This window comes from Myripristis murdjan, chromosome 6, assembly GCF_902150065.1.
Source record: "Myripristis murdjan chromosome 6, fMyrMur1.1, whole genome shotgun sequence".
In the NCBI taxonomy this organism is placed as follows: domain Eukaryota; kingdom Metazoa; phylum Chordata; class Actinopteri; order Holocentriformes; family Holocentridae; genus Myripristis; species Myripristis murdjan.
In genome coordinates, this window is record NC_043985.1 from 3,788,170 (window position 1) to 3,812,135 (window position 23,966).

General features: G+C 40.7%; 1 protein-coding gene across 5 annotated transcripts in view; it reads right to left on the reverse strand.

Annotated features, from left to right (window-relative positions):
* Window positions 1–2,932: 2,932 nt before the first annotated feature.
* Window positions 2,933–23,966, reverse strand: part of LOC115360505 (uncharacterized) — a 49,242-nt gene continuing 28,208 nt past the window's right edge. For 2 of the 5 annotated variants that reach the window (XM_030053456.1, XM_030053457.1), the window contains 7 exons: window positions 22,673–22,675; window positions 18,412–18,498; window positions 17,914–17,916; window positions 16,954–16,956; window positions 11,276–11,348; window positions 5,457–5,552; window positions 2,933–4,458 (listed from right to left, as the gene is read on the reverse strand). In XM_030053456.1, the coding sequence (XP_029909316.1) occupies window positions 4,313–4,458; window positions 5,457–5,552; window positions 11,276–11,348; window positions 16,954–16,956; window positions 17,914–17,916; window positions 18,412–18,498; window positions 22,673–22,675 (411 nt within the window). In that variant the 3' untranslated portion in view covers window positions 2,933–4,312. The other 3 variants (XR_003928346.1, XR_003928347.1, XR_003928348.1) reach the window with 3 other exon arrangements.

Genomic DNA, 23,966 nt, shown 5'->3' on the forward strand with positions numbered 1-23,966 from the left:
GCCTAACCATAACCGTAATCTTAATCTAAGATTTTTACTTGTCCTCACATGATATTCATGAAAATACTCCATCCAATTCATGTTATTGTCATATAATCCTTGCATAATCTTTGCATAATTTGTGTTGACAACATGTCTGCAGTTCATGCTCATTTCATTAAATATTATGAGACTGTGTTAATTCATTTTTAGCACGGTTACCCCCAGTGGGACTCAACCTGCTTAACCCTGGTAACCCTGTTAGTGCCACGCTCTATCCATTAAGGTACTTTACAGTCCATAAACCTGATGAAGGCTCCAGTCCATTGATAAGGCCATTGATACTGTCGAGATAATGTTCACCCAAAGGGACAGCCTGTCCTCACCTCGCCACACAACAAAATCTGCTCAACATATGTGACAAAGTTGTTACTGTAAGCAAAGGAGCAGGCGCAATGACAGATCTCATGTCCTTTGTGACAGTGACCACAGAGGACACAAATATCTGGCTGATGATGACTCGACCGGTCTCTCTCTCTCTCTCTCTCTCTCTCTCCCTCCCTGTCTTTCCCTTGTGCATGCTGTTTCTTCCTTTAATCTTAAATGAATCAGGCTGATGGAGGGCCTTGACATCAAGAGAAAGGTCTAATCTCTTAAGGCCAGGACAGTGAAAAAGAGACTGAGTGAAGCTGTCTATTACCTTCCGCTTCCCCCATTATTCACTGTCTGTTTCAGATAGCATCACACTGGAAAATCAGATACCTGTGAATATATAGAGGACCCTTCAGAGACAAACTATATTTGTCTCCCACATATGGTCTAAACAGTAGCTAAATACATATTTACTACCTGATGTAATATTTAAACAAATTCCACTTGAATAATCTACTTAAATATATATTTCTGAAGCCGTTTGTTTAATGTGCCTGGATGTTATGTCTTTTTCTGCTCTTGTGTGTGCTTTAGTTGTCCTAACTCTACATTAGCTCTAATATGTTATTATCAGATACAAATCTCTGTCCTGCTTCAATACAAAGCTCACTGTCACTAGAAAGCAGGGAGAGCTAGAGGTCAAAGGGTGGAGGGAATGTTTCATTATGCTGGTTGCTACGTAACACAGAGTCTAAGAACAACTTGCAATCTAGTCAGCCACCAACCCTGAAGTGACAGAAGAGATAACGCTGTTGGAAACACAAACGGACCAGAGAAAGTTATTGCTGTGTTTGCTCTTGAAGAAGTCGATGATGGATCCTTTCTGAAACAAGAGGATGTGGAGGGCAAGTATCTATGTTCCCATAGATATATGTTCCCCTGCTCAGTATTCTGCAAACACACATTAACCCTAACCCTTTACCTAACCCCCCGAGTACAAACCCTAAGAGCATCTTTTTAGGTTCCCATTGTATGCTATATAGAGCTGGGGAACACTGCACCCTGGGAACATAGAACACTGGGAACATCAGATTCTGGGAACATAGGACCCTGAGAACATACGATCCTGGGAACATAGGACCTTGAGAACATAGGATCCTGAGAACATAGGACCCTGGGAACATAGGACCCTGAGAACATAGGACCCTGGGAACATAGGACCTTGAGAACATAGGATCCTGGGGAACATAGGACGTTGGGAACATGAGACCTTGGGAACATAGGCCCCTAGGAAGATAGGATCCTGGGAACACAGGACTTTGGGAACACGGGACCTTGGGAACATAGGACCCTGGGACCATAGGATTCGGGGAACATAGGACTGTAGGAACATAGGACTTTGGGAACATAGCACCTTGGGAACATAGGACCCTGGGAACGTAGGACCCTGGGAAAATAAGATCCTGGGAACATAGGACCCTGGGGATATAGAACCCTGGAAACATCGCAATGACTCAGGATGGAGGGGGACATGTTTTCCTGCAGAGAAGCGATCACTAAGAGACACATTGTCGTAACGGGTGATAAGGCTAAAGTGAAGCTAAGTGTCTTCAGAGGACTTGGATCACGCGGAGTGGAGTAATTTTGTTGTCACTTTTGTCCTTTTTGAAACTCTAAAAAGCAGGACTCATTGACTCACTACCTCACTGTGTGTTACATGGACAAAGACATTTCACCTTTGTTTCAACTGGCACCTTAGTTTTTTGATGACAAAATCATCAGGCATTTTTGGGTGAGCTGCTCTTTCGACCTGGACCAAGGCAGTGACACAAAACTTTGGGTGATATGAATGATTCTGTTTAGTATGCAAGCTCACTGAGGGTTAAAAAAAAGACAGATAAGCCTTGGCTTATGTCCGTCAGTGGGAATTAGACCTGCAACCTGGTGGCTCTAACCTGACAACCCCTTGAGCGACACAGGACGAACTTAAGTCTGAAATGTGAATGAGCTCTGTGTTACAATGGAATCCTTTTTTCCTTTTGCACACTGCAGGTTCCTTCTCCTCTTCATTAATCACATGCTTCCTTATCAGCTGGTATGTCTCAGTCAGTCCAAATGGTCAAAGCTTTCATGTGCTATCGTAGCTGCTGTCAGAAGAAAACCACATCCAGAAACATCTTCAGGAAATCTTTCAATACTGATCCTGCATTTCTTAACTTGTACGATGGATTTTAAATGGTTTTTGTGTGACATACAGTCATTAAACTCGTTCAAAACACAACGCCATAACGAGCAGCATCCTTGGTTTTTCTATTTGAAGATGAATTGAATGAGGTTTTGCTCTGCTAGTTGGTTCGAAGGTCAATCAAAAAGTATATCTTGATGTCATATAGACTTGTATAATTCCTCATTCCTCAAATGAAGTAATTCTGAAACAGTGCAATGTTATGAACTCTTGGTCATTTGTAGCAGGAGGCAGGAATCTTGCATCACAATAATGTTTGACTGTCAGGTTTATGTTAAAAATGCTCTTAAATTAATTCTGTAAAAGTGAGACTAAAAAAGATAAAAAGGGAAGAAGTGGGGGAAATCAATTTTATTGTGTATAACCTACACACTGATTGCAGTATTGAAAAACCTAGAAGTGTTGCGGAATTTGCAGATTTGAAGAGTTCAGTCTGCTATGGATCATTTTCTGTAAACCTTGCATTTGAATTCCCAGATTGCCATGTGTATGTTCCCATTAACTCACACAGTTGTGTATGCTCAATGGCTTTTAGTCACACATGGACTAAATCACAGTCTTGATAGCCACAGTGCTTTGCTAATTTCCACATTATCTTGAGTGAGCGTTTATTATCACTGTTGAGTGTGTCCTCCCACCAATCGTCTCATTTCCTGCTTATCATTTACACAAATGGTCCTGGTCTAGCTTATTAAGGCAGATAATGAGCTTTATGCTATGAGCCAGCCAGTGGTGTGGAAGTTAATGAAGACATTTATGAGCTTGTGAATGAGAGCGGGAGGGTGAAACGTGTTTCACTGTGTCAAACATTTACTATTAATTCCTAATGTAAACGACCAAGAGCCAGCGTGCCCAAAGACTCGGGTCAAATAGCTTTTATTATTATTATTGCAAACATCTTTTCTCACTGCACTTATCAGAGTCAGAATGACATGAAACTATGTTAAATTCAAACCTAGGTCCAACAGAATTGTTAAATAAAAAAAATTGATTTCCAAAGATTTTTCTGTTATTGTCTAAACTTTCTTCCACTCGCTGTTTTGACCTAATGTAAGTGCAAAATCCCACACATCAGGCACCCCAAGCTTAACAAATACTGACAGTGGTACAGTTCAAACCAGACATTAACATGCCGACTTACTGAAACCCTTTAACAACGTCCGCTGGTTGGCCACTTCATCTGCAAAATTAGAGTTTGGACATACCATTTGAATTATCTACAGTAATTAGCGATGCAATTGATTATCATGAAAAAATTAGACATTTTACACTGTAAATTAGCAGTCATTACTGAGTAAGCTTTTCTTGAAGGCCATTTAAATCCCACATTATACACAATTTCATACAGTCACTTGAACTAACTAGTATAAGAAGTTTTATTGCTATACCTGAAAATCAACATGGCTAACACCAGAACAATCAAAATACACAATAGTCACTGAGATGTCAAGTATTTGCAGTTTGTTTGCTAAATCTCTACATGCATAGCCAGGAATGAGTGTGTACTGTTTAATATGTTTTCTTATGTTTTTTTTGCCCACTCAGACGTGCCTCTTGGTGTATATCAGCTCAGTTGCAGCAGTTAACTGCTGGACAGCATTTATATCTTTGTGCGGACAGGCTCAGGGTGAGAAACACTTCTGATATCGACGTCCAGCCTCAGATGATTTGTGATCATCTCTGAAGTCAGAGAAGTCATATGTCCAACAAGAAACATTATATTTGGAGGTCCAGAGCTTCGTGGGGGGATTGTGCCACCATCCCAAAGTCCAGGTTGAGTTGGCCTTGGCTCCGCGAGCGGGACAGCAGTAAGGAAGGCAAGGCGTAGCGTTGGGTCCGTCTTCCCCGAAACAACTTCCCACCTGTTTGTGAATAAAGCGTCCTCAGGTTCTGTAACCGTGAAGGTAACTTTAAACCATTTTGATACTCTCTAGCACTGATTGATATAATAATGATTCAGACTATAGCCAGTTCAAAATAGCTGTAACATTTGTTGTTCTAGATCAGAGATGTCTAGAGATCGCTCATGTGGCCCCCAAGATGTTTTGGAGGGAAAGGGGGGAAACCACAAATGTTTTTCAAAATATCAAATATCATTATTTTTAATTGAAATATTTGCATCCAATTATTAACAACTATAGGTTATTAGCCAAATAACAGGTTTCTATCATAAATTGATAAATTAATGATTAGGCTAATGATAAATTATTATAAATGAATTAAACCTAACACTACAAACTATCCATTGGCCAGAAATTAAACCAGCTGGAAGAAAAGCAAAACCACGAAGCAAAACCACTGACCATTGCAATGTTATGTTAGTTTAGTAAACATGATATCAAAAAAGCAAAAGGTCAACATGGAATGCAGACTTTAAAAAAAAAAAAAAAGAAAGAAAGAAAGAAATAGCATTTATTTTCTACTGTAAAGTGTATGGGAAACCTGTTTGCTCTGTATTTGTTTCATTTCTCTCTTCTGCTTTATCTAATTCTACATTATGTGTTATTTTCATGTGCCAACACGCAATTTCTCATTGATTAGTAAGCTACAAATTGATTGATTTTAATATAATGACTCAGAAAGTTGTGTAAAATATCCATGTACTGGCTTGAGTCATACTGACTTTAGCAAAACAAAGGAAAAAACCCTTCTCTGGCCCTCATGAGGTCTTATTTGAACAAATGGAGCCCACTACATAATATGAATCAGACTCCCCTGTTCTAGATCGATCCTACAGTAATGTACTTTGTGTCACAACTGATTGTAGTTAAGACTGTTAACAGTGATACTGGACTCTAAATAAACTTGAACATGTAGAACATGTTGCACAAGAGGAGATGGTGACTGCAGTTACATTTACCTGTCTGACCCTCTGGTTTGTTGAAGATGTCAGCATTACCGCTCCAGTAGTGGACTGCCATCTTCCCATGATAATCTCTGACATTGGTCTTAGCATCTGATGACAGTAAGAAAAAATGTGTTCAACATTTTTAAGTCCCGATCCACAGAGTAGCGCCCTCTGCTGAATCACCCGTTGCTGGATGACTGCAAGACTTTTTTCTCTTCTCATCGCTCATCTGAGCTTTAGATAAAGGCTCTTATGTTGGATTGATGCTAGAAGACTGTTAAACATGATTTTAGTTAGGACTTCAAAAGCTCAACAGATTTGGTTTGATTTGTAATGCAAATCAATTGAGCACAACTGAATTTTGAGTTGAAATCAATTAAGAAAATTCTCTCAAGAATACATAACATGTGCCTATGCAAACTTTTGTTACATGATCACAAATACACCATTTGAAGACGAAAAAATGTAAAACACACTCCTATGAAATTATTGCTAGTCCAATTCACCCTGAAATATTATTTGCTATCTGATGACCATTATTTTCCAAAAGCTCTTTGATTATTTTTATTTGATGATTGATTGATGTAATGGTAGACTATGCAGGAAATAATTTCTTTACACACCTATGACTTGTTGCCTCAACATTCATGTCCACACAACACACACACATGCCACATCAGTGTGTGAGTTTCTGCAAGTACACACACACACTCAAACACACCCCTGGTGATGCCTGGGCTCACAGGTTACAAGGTTAAACTATCAGGTGATTTAGCATCGCAGCATCACCGGCCTTGTGTCCACTGAGTGAAGCTGTAAGACAGCAGCCGTCAAGGCCAGACAAGCGACCAGCGCTCCGACTGACACAGCGAAACAAATGCTCCTCTTCACCTATGGGGGTCATTAAAAATAATCTCCTCACTCTGTGATAGGCCGTATGAAGGTAGGATGTGCACTGCAGTCCGGCTTCTGCAGCTGCACCTTCCCTCATGGTAATCATCGACGCTTCGTTCGACACCAATGGACCTCCGCTCTATCATCCAGGGGTCTTCACCGGTACCAGGGTGGCTAATTAGCAAACAGCTTCCTGACTGCAGGCCTGACGGAGGAGCTTAAATCCCTCTCCTAACTCCTCCCTTTCCCCTCCATTCCCCCTCTGCAAACAAGAGGCTCAGTACGAGGCTGGAGAGGCCCCAGGAGACTCCTGGAGAGAGGCAGCGGGTAATTATTTGAGATAACATGCAGTGGAAGGGGAGGGAATTGTGCTTTTGAGAGGAGAGCGGGGAGAAGGCAGAGAGAAAAAGAGGGTGAGAGAGGGAGAGAAAATAGAGAAAGGTCAACAGCCCCTGCTCTTACTGAGGGGAGTCAACAGCCTGTAATGCCTCTTCAGAATGAATGACACCACGTCCAGTGTTTCCCAAAGAACATCTCATTCGGTATGCAGGCTCTCCACAGACAGCTCGCATCTGCTGGCCTGGCAGTCCAATCTGACTGAATAGGACCACGCGCTGTCTGTTTTGATTGCCATTTTTGCCTGCTTGATGAACATCAAGGTTAACCCGTGCAGGACTGAGGCACTGCAGCAATAAACACACTGTTGCTGAGGTATAAAATGCACAGACATCTCAGCACATATATCCCTGCTTTAGGCTGGCTCCATTTGGTTATTACAAAGATGCAAGCATCTTTAATTTGAGTGAGCTGATGCATGACAAATACCAGGTAGTTCTTGAGCGTGGTCTCAAAACCACTTTTCTGATGTCTTGGACATTTTTTTTTTAATCTTGTAAAATTTGCCTTAGGGTGGGGCATCCCAGTAGGTCACCTGGTAGAACATGTACCATTTTTAAAGGCTGTGTCCTTACCAGAACATCCTCACTTCTAATTTGAGCCATGCCCTCTCTCTCCCCTGCCTTTCCCGTCCCAGCTATCTAAAATATTTCAAAGACACTTTTTACTACCTTTGTTTAATTTGTCCCAATTTTCTCCGAGCAACTGAAGGGGTTACACCTGTAGAAGTCTTTGTACGTAGTCATCAAACTTCTATGCATTAATTACTTTGATAATGAAGGGTTTTGCAGTGGGCTAATAGACTGATCTACCTCTTTGTTTGTCTATAAGTAAATCTCTATTTTGTTTGGAAAGACATGTATGCTGTTTAACGTCTTTGGTTCTTGGTCCAAAACTGTGTCTTGATTTAGTCTTGACCCCCTTTGGACTGTTTCTTGACTCAAACTAGACTGGATCTGCAGTTGCAAAATGCAATTGACTTGGACTCAATTAATGTCTGAGAAAAAGCTCACTCACTGAAAAAAATCATTGTTTGCAAAAGAATATTTATATAAGGTGACATCATGAAAGCAACGGTGAATGTTTCGGTCAAGAGACGGAAAAGAGTGCAAACACTTCTCTGCTCTTGTTTGTTCATCTCTTATAATATACCATCCAACACACATGCTGTTAAAATCCCATTCTGTTTTTCATCCACAAATGTTCAAAGCCAGGGTGAGTTGAATCAGGACAAATGCTGCTCTCGATCTCCCATCTGAGGAGGCTGGACTCTGAGCAAAGTCATCACATTGCAGCACAGAGGAGGACAAGAACAACGAGAAGAAGCTAATGGTTACAGCGTAACTGACTCTGGTCATTACTGACAGCTTAACTCCCACCAACCCTCCCACCCACAGGTGTTAAACAGAGTTAGACGACCACCTCTGCTTCTTAAAGAAATAAAATCTCGCCACGAAAGCGCTGAGGAGAGCTCATGTCAGCCAAACAAACTTTGATGTAACAGAATCCTCACTCCGAGTCAGTTCAGTTAAAGGAAAATCCACCCTCGGATTTGGTGATGCAATTTTGTTTTTGGTGTGCCCACCTTCTCTCAACCTGACTTGTCTGCTTCTACTTCAATAGTATTTTTCAACATTTCCCAGCGTGGCTTTTGACAACCTTCAGAGAAGGGGGTTCTTTGTGTTGCTTAGGTGGAGAGAGTGATAGAGATAGCAGAGATGGAGTTTTTCCAGTCAAGAGAAAACAATGGGCTACTCACTCACTCTTACTCTGTCGGTCTCTGCTTCTCCTACAGTGGATTTCTCTGTGTGTTATCGCTGCAAACATTTTGATTCTGAAGGACTGACACAAAACCTGACGTTCACTGTTGATGTTTTAGATTGCTAAATATTTTCTGCCAGTTATCCATGGAAATAAGAAAAACACACTGTCAGTGGTGGAAACCTTGCAGGAAGCTCTGATATCCAGGACTTCAAAAGTTGACTGACTGCCAAACAGCATTGTATTCATGCACTATTTGGTCAGAAAATCAGAAAAAAGCTAAACAAACTGTTGTGGAAAAAGGTGACATGGGCCTGGCTTCGTTTTGCTCCAAAAACATCATGACACTTAGTCTGGCTGACTGAAGTAGGGCATTCACTTTTCAATTTATGTGATAGCACATGAATGCACCATTCCACTTTGAAGCATGTGCAACATACAACATCTCTGCCAGAAAATAGTCCTTGAAGAAAGCATTGTTTTACAAACTAAATTCAAATGTGCATGACTTCTAAGCCTGGGTATAAATGCAAGAGCAGCAGAATTAAAGATTTTATCATATAAACATTTTAATAAAAAGAGAAAAAGAGAAATTGAGAGTGTATTCAAAAGTCTAAAAAATGTATGCTATGCTTTGCAAAATTAAGGTATGTGTGCATTCTAGTAAAGAGTGTCATAGGGCGGGTTTTTCCTTTAAAGTCACAGCTATGGCTCTTCTATCAGTGATCTGACAAACTTTGTGGCAGTGTATTTGTGAATTTGCATGAAGCTTTTGATGCAGATTGCACCACATCCTTCTCATCGTCTCTCCTGTCGCTCCTGGTAATCACATCACTATACACATCATGATCTCAATATGCTCTGATGATGCTCTCTGATGGCTGAGCAATCCAAAATTTGACAATAATTACACAGAGTTCAGTTTAAAAACACAATAATAATCTGGAGGATAAGGTGATGCTAACAAAATAAGTGATCGCAGAATCAGTTTTCATTTCATCCAAATCATTAAAAACATATCATATTGTGTGTGTGTGTGTGTGTGTGTGTGTGTGTGTGTGCGCGTGCGTGTGTGTGTGTGTGCGTGCGTGCGTGCGTGTGTGTGTGTGTGTGCGTGCGTGCGTGCGTGCGTGCGTGTGTATGTGGTCTAGGTATTGCTAATGTTGTGGGGGACATAAATCTGTTTACACAGTCATGTTGTGGGGACTCGCCTCCCTTATGGGGACAAAAAGCAAGTCCCCTTAGTGAAAATCATTAATTTTAGGGTGAAGACTCGATTTAAAGGTAAGATAACTTTAGGGTTAGGTTAAGGTTAGGGTTAGGGTTAGGCAGGTAGTGGTTAGGGTTAAAGTTAGGATAAATCTCCAGGAAATGAATGTAAGTCAATGTAATGTCCTCTGAAGTGATGGAAACACGACTGTGTGTGTGTGTGTGTGTGTGTGTGTGTGTGTGTGTGTGTGTGTGTGGCATAGCAAGAACCTGTATTATTATGAAAATAGAAAAATAATAGATTTCTCAGAAAAATATTTAGGTTTCAATTTCATGAAGGCATGCACACAGCAGCTATGGACTGCAACGGTGTCAACTTTCAGCACCATATTTTCGCTGGTTTTCATCACTGGTACAGGCTATCCTGTCAACATCAATGTCAGCATTAAAATCTTTGCAGGGTTCTTGTAGTCTTGCAAAATAAAAAAAAAACAAATCTTTATGCAGATGCACCAGATAAAGAAAGAAGATCCAGGAGAGAACAGGAAGAAGAAAGTCCCTTTGAACAGTTTTAACGAGACACCACAACAGGAGTAAGATTTGATTGGCAGGTCAAAACACATCAGCTCTTACTGGCTGTTTCACCGACTCGAAATACACAAAAGGCTGTTTTCGGCTCATCGTGGCCTTGCCCTCTTCATTGGCCATATGGAAACATGCTTTTGTATACAGAAGAGTGTCTAGAGACAGTGACCCTGAAGACCATATGTGTCGACTGTGAATTGTCCACACTGACTGCCAGCATATGGCCGTCTGCACTTGCAGGGGGATCAAACTGAAGTCGAGGGACCCGCCGGCTCTCTGCAGGGATCATCAAGAGTTGATCATGAATCGCCCCATTGGCTTAAATCTTGGGTGTGCCTCATTAGCTGCAATATGCACTCTCTCTGGCTCTCCTCCTTCGTGGGTAGGCGTGCTGGTGGTGGGTGGGGTTGGGGGAGGGCTGTGCAGGGGGTCCAATCATCCATTGTCAGTAGGTTTGGATGACTGGACTTGTCAATCTGAGCCTATGGGTGGGTCTTTTGTCTGGCAGAGGCGATTTGCATCACTGCTTTCTCCGGCTTTCAAAGGCTCTCTGAGGCATGGCAAAGAAGAATCTCCCTGGCTGTTTTTTTTTTTTTTTTTTTTTTGGCTCTGAATATGAATTTTGAACCCAAGTCAAACCCTTACTCATAATCCTAGCACAATCAGAATGAAAAAGGAGTCAACACTTTAATAGAAAACATTCACAAGCCATTTGTAGACCATTCACACAATTCATCATACTTACAAATAATAATAAAAAAAAGCTTTTCCATATCAAATGTATGTCTGTGTTGGTCATTTTAGTTGTGATCCATGGATTAAAAACGTGTTTATTATGTATTATTTAACTAATTCATTCATACATTGCTATATTTACAGTATGTGGTTTGTTGTCATTGCAGGACTTTAGGATGAACCTCTTTATAAAAAAAACACTTTATTTTGATGTAACTTGACTGGTGAGAGTATGAGGTGGTAAGACTTACGGTAAGTATTGATCAAAGCCTGGACGATGTGCTTGTGGCCATGAATGGAGGCGAGATGGAGCGCTGTGTATCCCTGAAAATAACAGAGATCCTCAATACAAGGAGAGCTTACAATGTATTCTGTGCATCACACAGAGGTGAGGGGGTGAACTGGATCAAGCTGTGTCTGTTTGTCTGAAAGCTGATGCATCTTGATGGGTTATATTACCTCTGATATGGGAGACTGTAATTAAAAGGGATGCTGTAATTGAAGATCAGAATGTTTAAAGTTACCTCTTGTTCAATCAAACTTGGCAGGATGATGCACCTTGTTACTGATTGGTTCAAGGGGTGCCCCCCTCATTAATGGTGGATGATGTTTCAGTTGTCTACAGTGTTTTAGATTGGATTTTTTAGTATGTTGCACCTTAGTTTTGGTTCCCAAACCTAATGTAAGGAACAAAGAATCTATTGGAAAATAATTATTCGGTGTTAAGCGAAGTGACTACCAACTAGAAGGCCTGTATTTTCTCCTTCAGCCTCCCTCTCTGTCTGTCTGGATGAATCCATCTGTGCGTCTGTCAGCCTCTCCAGTCAGATATCCCGACCAGTTTGACAGAAATTCATCTTTGACATGCAGCTTTTACGTTCCTCTCTCCTGTCAATTTGTAAAGCTCACTGTGGGCTACGGAGGCTATCATTTGTACACATTAACACCGGTACATCCCAATGGATCGCCTGCCATTCATTTTGAGCTCCTGTCAGTGTCGACAGCAAGCAAACGCAACTCTCACAACACTGTCAGTCGAGGTGGGAGTTAAATGACAGTAAAGAAACGCAAGATATTTTGAAGTCCTTGTTCATTAAGGAAATGGGTCTGTAGTTTACAGAGCGTTCTGCGGCGGCGGCATGCTAAACTCTTATCAGAATGAAGACTGAAAATGGGCCCTGGAGGCTCTTTGATCTGAGTTACAGTAAGAAGCTATCAAACGCACTGAAAGCCATGCTGTCATATTCATCCTTACATGCTTCTGTCTTGTCACTGACTTTGCCATTTGAGTAAGCCACAGATTTATCTATTACATCTAGGTGTCAGAAATAAGTGGGGACAGAAAAAATATATGGGTACATCTTGAGTAGCTGAGTGTGACTGCCGGACTCACCTAATTAGAAGAGTCATTCTGTGTGTTTTTCTTTTCTGTAAATTTTATGGATTGTGATGTGAAGGTAAACACCTGGGATAATCGCAGAGCTGCCAACAAAAATATCAACAGAGGTTTTGCAATGCTCACATTTGGAAATCTGTGAATCACCTCTGTTGATATTTCTATTCAAACACTGGAGTGCAGGGGGTTGTGGTATGTGTCTTCCACAAGAAAAACAAGGCTTCTCTCGGCAGGTGAAACGGAGACAACCCTCTACCCGTAAACTGAGTATTTGACATTTGTTGAAAGGTTGAGGCGCTTTAATGTGTTCAAATGCACTTTGAGCTTCATAGCAGAGGTAAAGGCCATTTCACCAGGGGGTCCTGAGAGTGAGGTAAGATCAAGGCAAGGCCTCAGCTGAGATTTAACACTATCCAAGATTTTACAGTGTTCAATATACACAAAATCACAGCTGACGGACAGCATTATCTTCGCCCCCAAAGCATAACGTCTTCGCAAGTAGCACATGAAACCCCATCGCTTCATGAAACTTGGAAGGTGAATATGGTTCTTAATATATCACGTACATGAAAAATGAGAGATTTGTGTTTCCCCACCAGGAAATTGTTATGTGATGGAGACACAACTAGACATAGTAAATAGTTTGATATAGACAAACAATGCAGCATAAAGTATGATACAATTCAATACGATATGATGCAATGCGTTACGATATGATACGATACAATATATGATGTGATGCAATATGATACGATATGATACGGTGCAATAAAATATGATACGATACAATGCGATGTAATACCATATGATGTAATATGATACAATATGATACAATACGATACAATGCAATGCGATACAATGTGTCGCGATGCAACACAATATGATATAACAGAACTGTATTGGCTGACACCTCCCATTAAATATTTTGATAATGAAAAAAATACAAAGTAAAGTACAATGCATTACGACCCTGCAACAATGCATCTGGAGAAATCTCTTTTTTACACCATCAGAATTTACAAGGAACTGCTGGTTAACCAAATAGCTGAGGCATACTATGTTTCCAGACCGAATGGATTTGGTTCTACCGAGTAAAATTCAACAAAGACTTAATTTAGAATTTAATGTGGAAGAACTGAAGAAAGTTGTTGACGCTGCTCCACCTCCTTTCCCTTTACATGTTAGACTGTAGAATATTTACTCAGTGCATTACAGTTCCCTTTTTAACCATATCTCTACCTCATATACACTGGTATACATTTTAAAGATACATTAGAATACGACTTACCCCCTTCAGAGACGCGTGTTGTGAGCCGGTAAGCAGGCATGTGAGAGGTCAAAAGAAATACAGAGTGAAGCACACTAGATCACAGACAGAGGCAGCAAACTCATTTCACACCACCGCCGGAGGTAATTTGACTGAAGTAAATATTTGTCAAAGCTCTATTTACTAAGTAGCATGACATCTAAAGGGAATTTGTTATGACAGCTCGTCTTTGTAGAGGTTTCTAGAGCTACAATGGTTCAGAGACTCACGTGCTGTTTCGGTGATGAATGACCGGCAACGGGGCCAAAAGATGAAGAGATGAAAAATGACAGAAAGATATTTAGTCAGCTGTTAATTTCATTGTGCAATAAGAAAATATTTGTGATTTCAGTTTCACACCGACCATTATGTGGACTAAATAGATGTTGTTGTTGTTTTTACCATGAGCAAAACATTATAAAAAATATATGATGTGCACGATATGAATCCCCAATTGTGTGTGCTTTTTTTTCCTTGTGTTTTTCAGTTTACTATACTCGGAATGAAACTCTCAGGTAAAGTTCAGGTAATTGACAGCGCTTCCTTATTTAAACCATTCCAGACCGACTCGGAGTGCAATCCACAGGCTCGGGTAAAATCCATTGCAAAAGCATTTAAAAACCCCCTCTGGCGAATCCAAAGTGTTAGCTGAAACCTGGGCTATTTTTTTTCTTTCTCCTAATGCCATTCTATGGATTATTGATTTTTGATTTGCTTGCCGCTCTGGCTGAGGGCCTTTTTATCAGAGCCATTACCCCCTTAACGATTAGAGACAAAAAGTTAATTATGTAATTATGGAGCCAATAAGTGACTTGTCTACTTTGCTTTGCTCTGGTGGGGCTTAAACATTATCTCCTGTGTGCACATCATAAGCAGAGAGGCAGCCAGGGAGGAGAGGAGATTAACACTTAGAGAGGCAGACACTAAATTGAATTCTCCAGGCCCACGGCTGTCTGGGAAGCCATTAAGTAATCACAACATTGCCCCTTTCGAATCAATCCACTGCACACCACCACTGCTGTGCGTATGTGTGTGGGTGTGAGTGTGTGTGGGTGTGTGTATGTGTGCAAGTGTGTGTCAAACAGCATATTTTTCATTTTTATTGACTGTGAAGGCAAAGAGGGAGAGAGAGAGAGAAACAAACAAATGCCTAAACTGATTCCCAAAATGAAATGCTAAAAAGGCTCGGATGCAGTGGTGTGGAGTGAATGAAGCTGGTGGGAAGCTTCAAACAGATAAAAACTAACATGAGAGGCTGTGAATATTATTCCCTGCGACTGGACCCGCTGGCAGCGGAGCATGATGGGGGAATTCTCTGGAGGTAAACAATACTCGGCCGTTGTTTATTCGGTGTCAGTAGCCTTTGGCCAGCGGAGGTTAATACTGTGAACTTGTGTGGCCAGGCGGCAGCTCGGAGGCTGAGGGAGTAATTGGAGGGGAAAGAGCTCATGGGGAGTCCACTGTACATAACCTCAGGGTTAAGTGAGAGCAGCAACGATATAATTGGATAATCAAAAAGCCCCTACAGGCTTCAGATGTGGTGTCTGTATGTGTGTGTGCACATGTGCATATTGGAGCAACAAATTAAAGTGTGTGTGTGTGTGTGTGTGTGTGTGTTTGTGTGTGTGTGTGTGTGTGTGTGTCACAGTGGTGATGGTACAGGCTATAGACCTCAGAGAGAGATGGTCTTGTAATGGTGAGGTCACAGGCTCAATGCTGCCACAGGTAAATGTGTTCTTTCCTCATCCTGAACGGGACACTCAACCTCACCCTCTTCCATGAGCTTTATAACTATTTGCTTATCAACAGTTTGCTTATTTAAATATTTAAGTGTTTAACGGTGAAATCATTTTATATCTGTAGAACTTTACAATGATTCAACAGTGCAATACCCCTGTGTATATGTATGTAGGTATACTTTTTACATTGTCTCAGTTTCTTCTTTTTTTTTTTTAAGATTATTTTTTTTGGCTGCTTTATTTGACAGTCACAGTAGAGATAGACAGGAAAGGCAGGGTAGAGGGAGTGGATGACGTGCAGCAAAGGACCTGAGGTCGGATTAAAACCCCGGTCGCTGTGATTGGGACGAAGCCCTGGTACATGGTGCGTGCTCTTAACTGGTGAGCCACCGGGGCGCCCCATAGTCTCAGTTTCTTATTTCTGTATTTATTGTTGCAATATTATTGTAACAACATGCAGACACACACACACACACACACACACACACACATATATATATGTATATAGCAGCAGTCACTGGCGTTCATGACCCAAGAATGGCATGAAGAGGATACTTTTTCATTTCAAAGATATTTTTTTGGCATTTTAGCTTTATTTGATAGTGGCAGAACACAGAGACAGCAACGGCAGGGGAGAGAGGCGATGACATGCACTTTGCTGAAACTCACACGCTGTTTCGGTGATGAATGACCGGCAAGAGGGCCAATTAACAATCCAAACATTAAAACAACAAAATTGACCAAACATAAATAAAAATATATATGCATCGACAAAATAAGCAAATAAAGACTTAAATGAATAAGAAAATAATTTGATTACCCTTCCCGAATTTATACTAAGTATATCACCCAATAATAGAGGCTACAATAGCTTAATAAAAGTATTACTTTGCAATTTCACCATGCTCACCCTTACCAATAGAAACAAGCTCCTGAAAATCACTCTGGACACAGATACAGACAACCAGTCTGCAAAAAAAAGATGCTTTGGGAGGAATTTGGTGCCCTCAGCTATCACTGCTTTAAACAGCCTGGGCATGCTGCAAAAGACCTGTGTTATGATGTTATTGTTGTTTATACTTTGTTTCCAATGTTATTTTTGTGAACAGACTATGAAAACAAATCTTCTCCATAGAGGACAATAAAATATGAATATGAATGTGAATTTCTCTGCTCTTACATGTGAAAGTAACATTTACTTCCCATTAAAACCACTTGTTTGACATCAACATCAACATCAACATCAACATCAACATCATCTGCATAGAAAGCATTTCAGATTCTGTGTTTCATGATGATTCTACACCCAGTGTTTACAATAAAATCATTTGAATGAGAAATTACATTTTTTAGTCTACAATCCCTTTAACCCATCAAAATAACTTTATGTTGTGAAAGACAAAATCAAAAGAACCACAATCTGCCTGTTTTAAATGCCGTAGCTGCCAACCACTATATAATAAATATAATCAGAGACTTTGGCCCCACCCCCTGTTGGTCAGCATAGAGCAATAAATCAACCAACACAACTCAACTCAGCTCAACTCAACTCAACCTTATTTATGTAGCACCTTTCATAGGTGTTTTAGTTTCCTTTTAAATGTACCAACTGAGCTTATCATTCTGATATCCCGGGGCACTGTGTTCCACATTTTAGAGGTCTAAAACCAAAAGGCAGCCTCACCAGCTGTGGAGGTCCTAGATGATCTGGCTGGAACATAAAATGAGCGAAAATCTCTGATGTATGGAGGAGCAAGGTCTTTTAAAGCTTTATAAACAAGTGAAAGCACTTTAAAATCACTTCTAAAAGATGCACGGTGATGTGATGCATTTTCTTTGATTTAGTCCAGATTCTGGCCCCTGCATTCTAGTTTTCTTATAGACTTTTTAGGTAATCCTGTAAATAGAGAACTACAATAGTCTAAACAGCTAGTAGTAAAAGTGTGAATGAGGTTTTCAGCATCTTTCTGAGTTAAACAAGGTCTGACTTTAGTGATATTCCTAAGACGAAAGAAGGATGTTTTCATGACCTTGTTAAAATGAGAATGAAAATCTAACTCAGAGTCTAAACTCACATCCAAACTTGTGATGTGTGTTTTAATCTGTTTGTGAAGGCCACCAAGCATTGAGAGCAGTTTCTCTTTTACTGCTTTGGGTCCTATTAACAGAATCTGTTTTTATCTCATTTAGTCTTAAAAAGTTTTTACCCATCCATACATAAATGTAAAAGAGACAGGCAGTAAGAGCATGCAGTGCACTGGGGTCATTTGGCGAAACAGAGATGGACAATTATTTGTTTTTGACATTTCTGCTTTATTTGACGGTCACAGTAGAAAAGACAGGAAAGACTTCGAAGAGAGAGGGGATGACCTGTTGCAAATGACGTGAGACTGGATTGGATTTGAACCCAGAACGCTGCGATCAGGACTCAGCTTTGATACGTGGTACGTGCTCTGGTGAGCTGTTGCTGTGCCCAGAGATGTACAATTGTGTGTCATCGGCATAAAAGTGGTAATTGACATGATGATGGTTAATAATGCCTTGCCATGGGAGCACATAATGACAACAAAATGACTTCCAAAATGTTTCCTTTAGGAATACAATAATCAATACCACAAGTTTCTGATACACAAGCACCCAACCTGACAAAAAAAAATAAAAAAAAAATTGTTTACCACTTAAATGGTATTGAAACCAAGCTAATACCCAGCCAGAGAGACCCACAGTGGGAATCTGATGTAGTAGACACATATACATCTATTTTGAGTTATTGTAATGATAATAAAAAAAAAAGTCTGAATCGTTCTGTTCAATCATTCAATCTGTGGGCAGTATCTGCAAAGGGAATGGGCATCCAGTGGTTGAGTATGCACATACACACACACACACACACACACACACAGAGAGAGAGAGAGAGAGAGAGAGCAGCAGCAGCACAGCACTCACCGATCTGACGTTGACGTCCACACCGGAGCGAAGCATCATGTCCACAGCCTCCAGACGGCCTTGCTTGGCTGCCCAGTGCAGCGCCGTCTAGAAACACACAAACATGGACACACACACACTGATGTACACACACTTTCAGTACAAGTGCACATGCACGCACATACACACTGGCAGGCTGTGGTGGAATCCTAAATTGAAAGCTGATGTTTCAAAATCATTTATAAGGTCAATGACAACTGGTGATTTATAGTATAAAAATTAATTCTCTTCTCCGGATTCAACTGAAGCTCAATATTTTCCTTAGCTTTTCGTGGAAGAAATAAATATTAAATCAAATTAAATTAAGCATTAAATATTTCTTCTATGGATTACACAGATGTCTTAAAATATCTTAGAACCCTCTTATTAAAGTCTTCAGACTTGTGGAAGAGAGAAAGAGAGAGAGAGTGAGAGAGAGTTGGCTCATTTGAATAAAGCCTTGCTTTGAACTAAATTCATGGTTAATTAGCCTAAACAGATTTAGCTGTGTGCAGCAGGCAGACACAGACACTGTTCTGTAATAATATGGGATTTAATTCAACCCAATGGGAGTTAATTCTCCACTAAAGAGCCACATTCAAGGACAGTTATCCCATTGCCATTGTGCTGCATTAAAATGTGTTGCTAATTACATTGGTTAATGCATTCTGATCAATCTGAATAACCACGTATGTGTAGAGGACATGAGGATATGAGCAGTTCATTTCCAAAAGAGAAATCCATTTCTGTTCCTGATGGTTATCATTCAATGTATGTAAAATATACAGATATTACTATGCTTTAATAAGTAACAAAATTAGTTTTAAGTTTGTGTTATCAATTATCTTCGCCTCATCAGTTACTTTTATTCAAATATCTCATTCTGGAGAGAAACTCGTATACAGTAGTGGCAGAATAAATCCACAGTATTCTCTGGGGTTGGCACCAATTCCATAATAAGGAGTTGCTAATTATGCAAAATATTGATGACAAATTTGCTGCAGAGATTTAGTAAATTAAGGGGAACATATTGAGGAAGAGGAGAGTTAAGGATTTTCTATCACTTCCCATGAGTGGGTCAAAGCTTACATGTGCTATAATCACAAGGAAAAACAGCCTCATAATAAATTTCCCTCTATCTCTTAGCATCATCACTATCTGGAGCTACTGTACTTACAAACTTTATGTATCCATTGGATCAGAAGAGGCAAAACAAGAAGAAGAGACAATGTTAGAAATATTATTTCATATATAAAGATACAAAGGTCTAATTGGGTGTTTTAAAGTGCCAATATTTTTCCTTTATGTACTTTATAATTTCAGCAGTTGTGTCAGTGACCTCATTTGGGAATACAAATCCTCACATATTTTATGACATGAACAAAAAAATACAGCCAACACCTCATACAACTAACAAGTCATTAGAGGTTTTAACACTGTTACAATGACTTTTTGAGGGAATCAGGATTGTGAGGCAGGTGAAACATGTTTACATGCATGTGTTAATCTGCTGCAAGTCAAGGTGGCAGTTTGCATTGTCTCTGCAGCATTCCTCATTATTCAAATGGACCGTATTTGTACTAAAACTGGTACATTACTTATTCTGATTCTTGCCACATTCCCTGATCAAAGTGGGCAGAAGCAGGCTTTGATGTGGCAGGCTGTCCTGACACATTCATCTATTGACACCTTTGGCCCTATTCTGTCCAGATCTGGCCTGGATTTAAACTGAGCCTCGAGTAAACATCAGTCTGCTGTAATCTGCCTTTTTAAGATTAAGATAGCTGCCTTTGAGAAGTGAGGGAACCATAGTAACCATAATCTCTGTGTCCCGTCGACGGAGTCTTTGTATCTTTTAACATTGTGCCTATGAAAACTCCCCTCAGTCTCTGTATTTCCACCAGCCAGCTAACACCCCTTTTCTCCCCGTTGTCCCCCATCTCTTTTTGGGAACAGGACCTCCGAGCCAAGCCAATCTGCTCTCTGTAACCGGGCTTCCTCCTCCCTCACACTGTCGCCGCTCACGTTGCGCCACTGTAAACTCGATCAAACAAATGGAACATTGTTTTCTGCTGTTTTTCCGGCCATTTAATTACGCTGCACTGATGGTTCCCATTCAGCCAACAACTGCGAGCGTGAAAATCTAGCAGGACACAGTCGTCAGGGAAAAAAAAAAAAAAAAACGTGTTGTCCCCGGGATGGTTAATGGAAGTTATTTTGGCGGCGTCCCTGTGTTGATGTGCTAATGTAGACTGACCACTGAGCCTGGAGAAGCGGGGGTGCTGCCAAGCTGCTTTAACAGCAGCGGTTTTCATTAGAAGGTGCTAACTGAAGCCTGCCTCGCCCGGTGGCGTCTTCCGTCGCTCGGTGAGACTGTTTGGGCCTCCACCTGCGTCATGCATACACACACACATACACACACACGCTGATGGCACTGCTATGAGAAACTGTAAGTGATACTTGTCCACTTTGGTTTGATGCTTTACTGAGAGAGCGGGCAGCAGACAAAGAAGAGAACCCCCACCCCCCACCCCCGGATTCCCACATGTAGCTCCACATGTAGAGGGATGGTAAAGGAAAATATGTAAATTCCTATTAAAATCGTTTTTATTGTAATCATTGGGTGTATAGAATCTGAAGTCCTCTCTATGCAGAGAGGCCTATTGGTTTAGTTCTCCTGAGTCAAACAAGTGATTTTAATGGGGAGTAAAAGTTAGTTTCACATGTAAGAGTGGAGCAATCCAATCAGAATAGACCTGTTTTATTCATCCCAACCCCATTTCACTGACACTTCAGCTGTACCTTTTATCCTCCACCAAGCTTAACTGAAACCCATACGGCCCTGCTGAAATGGATTACTGCAGAAAATACAACTCCGTTTTATTACAGCCAGTGACTTTTAGGAAGTCTCAAACACTGGTGGATGATGAAGCTCATACTCAAAAATAATATCAAACAAGAAAATCCCAGTGTTTAACTAGGTTTACCATCCTTTAAAGGAGAACATGAGTGTCATTTAGAGCAATGGCCTCTCAAATAATGGTGTGTACCCCTAGGGGTACATTGGAGCACTGCAGCGGGTATGTGAGATTTTTTTTTTTTAAATGTTAATTTAAAAAATATGAGTCATGCATAAAGCAATAAGTTCAATAAAAATGTAAATATTGGTTTGTTAAACCACATTTTATACCCAGTATTGACTCCAGGTTTTCAGAGGGAGGTGTCAAATGTGTGTGTTTGTGGTTTAACTCTGCTGTCGTGGTTGTCAAGTGAGGACATTTTTCACTATGACCGGGACGCCAAGACCAAATATCAATAAAACGGATCTGTGGTTGAAATGTAGCAGCAATACAGCCGAAAAACAAGGGATATGAAGTGACTATGAGGCAAAAACAGAATCGATAAAATATCCTCAGTATCAGGTTGTTGTGTCAGGCACTGCTGGTGCTGTATTGGACCACTTTAGGGTTTTTTTGCCCAACTTTTTTAATATTTCAAAAGGGGTACATTATTGAAAAAAGTTTGAGAACCACTGATTTAGACTTATGGCTCATCTACTTTACATTTCCTAGAACATGTTATTAGATTTATTAGAATATGACCTTTGAGCTGTGATATCCGTAACTATGCTGACTGTGAAATGTCACCAGCAGCAAGAATGGGAAGGACCAGTAGCACTAACATAGTAACACCACCGTAGCATAGTAACATAGCAACAGATGCATGCTATGTGGCCCAGCTTTGTTCAAACCCAAAAAGCTTTATGCCAAATTCTAGTGGAGATCCCAAAGTTTCTAAAGATACCAAATATGTCCTGCTGAATTCCAGGGAAATATGTGTAAATGATGTGATGCTGCAGCCATAAAACAACAGCATCTGGACTTGAATATTTCACTCAATATAACCATGATGTAGCTTCAGTTAAGTGTTACAAACAGCAGATACAGAATATGTATGTGTGACATTGTTGTATGATGAAAAAAAAACTTTAAAGCTACTGAAGGGGACATTTAAGTGGAAATCAGAGCTCAGGGGTTAAATACTGCTGAAAAATAGTAAAAAATCAACATCAGAATACTGAAGCACGTGAGTTATGAAAAAAGAGCTACAAGCACTCCATCTAACACATTTCTTGTGGATGTGATAGACACCTATCTGTCTCAATGGGAAGCTCTGGTGTCCCTTAAACAAGAGAAAACGCCATAGCCCTGCGTCACGGGGCACAATGACAGTGACCCAGCACAAACTGGCAACTGCCTACCAACAGTCGGCCTCCATGCGACGGGCATCTGTTGGCCCTTTAGTGGGTGGTAGAGTGACAGGCAGAATGAGTTAGCGCAGCTCCTCTGAAAGCAGCAGGGAAAAAGCACATCAAAAAGGCATAAATTTCACTCCTTCCGTTTTGATCAAGTGAAGCATGAAAAGGAGTGTAATACTCTCAAGTGGCGCGAGGGTTAGACCATTGATGTTGTTATTTCTGCATGGGGAGGTCCATGCAGCTAATAGGGGGGGTACACAAAACTGAGGCAGCGCATTAGGCAAGGCCATATGGAGGGGTCCTTTGCAAAGCTCTTGAATAGGAAGCTTAGAGTCCACACCGCCTCCCTCAATGCCGTGTGAAATTCTAGTTCTGGCATCGACGGGGAGTTTTCAAAGCCAGCCCGCAACAGTACTACCATATGTGCCGGTTTGAAATACCATCTCTTTTATTGGGTGTAGAATCACACTTTGACTTAACAATGAATCTGAAGAACATATGTTGGGACTTGGGTAAACGGCTCTCAAACAAGCTTCTGTGGAAAAAAAATCACAGATCAATCGGCAAATATTGCGGGCCAATCTGCACAGATTTGTAAGCTCCCTGACTGTGCGAGCTGCCTAAATCAGGACAATCAAACTGTACTTTATCAGTGTGTTAGCTAATTTCAAGATCCTGAATTCCAAACTGTGAAATCGGGTCTTCAAAATGCACAAAGTCAAAGCACACACACACATGCAAAAAAAAAAAAAAACATCTGAAACATGCAGGCGAGTGAAAGATCTTCTAGCTGATTCTGTGAGGAAATTATCAGCACCTCCCATCTGGTTAAGAGAGCGGGGAGCTGGGCGCCTTCGCTTTAGGCTAACAGAGAGGGTGAGTGTTTGCTCAAATATTAATTACCATGTAATTACAATATCATTACACATCCCCGTTGTCTGGGCTGTGCGGCCACGTCAGCTGCTGAAATCACACCATTCCCTAATGAGCATGGATTCTACATCCTGCAGTGGCGTCCGACCGCTAATATTAACCCAACGCAGACACCAAGAGAGGAGAAAAAAAAAAGAAGAAAACATGAGAGATGATAAAAATAACCCAACACTGTCTGAGCTGAAAAAGGATTTTGTGTATGTAGGACAGTGTTTAGCATAGTGTCAGTAGACTGGAAGGTGTTTCGCTGCTCAGACCTGTCAGGGTGTTTGAAAGGAGGGCTACGCGCCGTGCAAAGCAATGCCAGCTCTCTGCTGGTTTTGTAGACAAACATGCCAGAAAATTG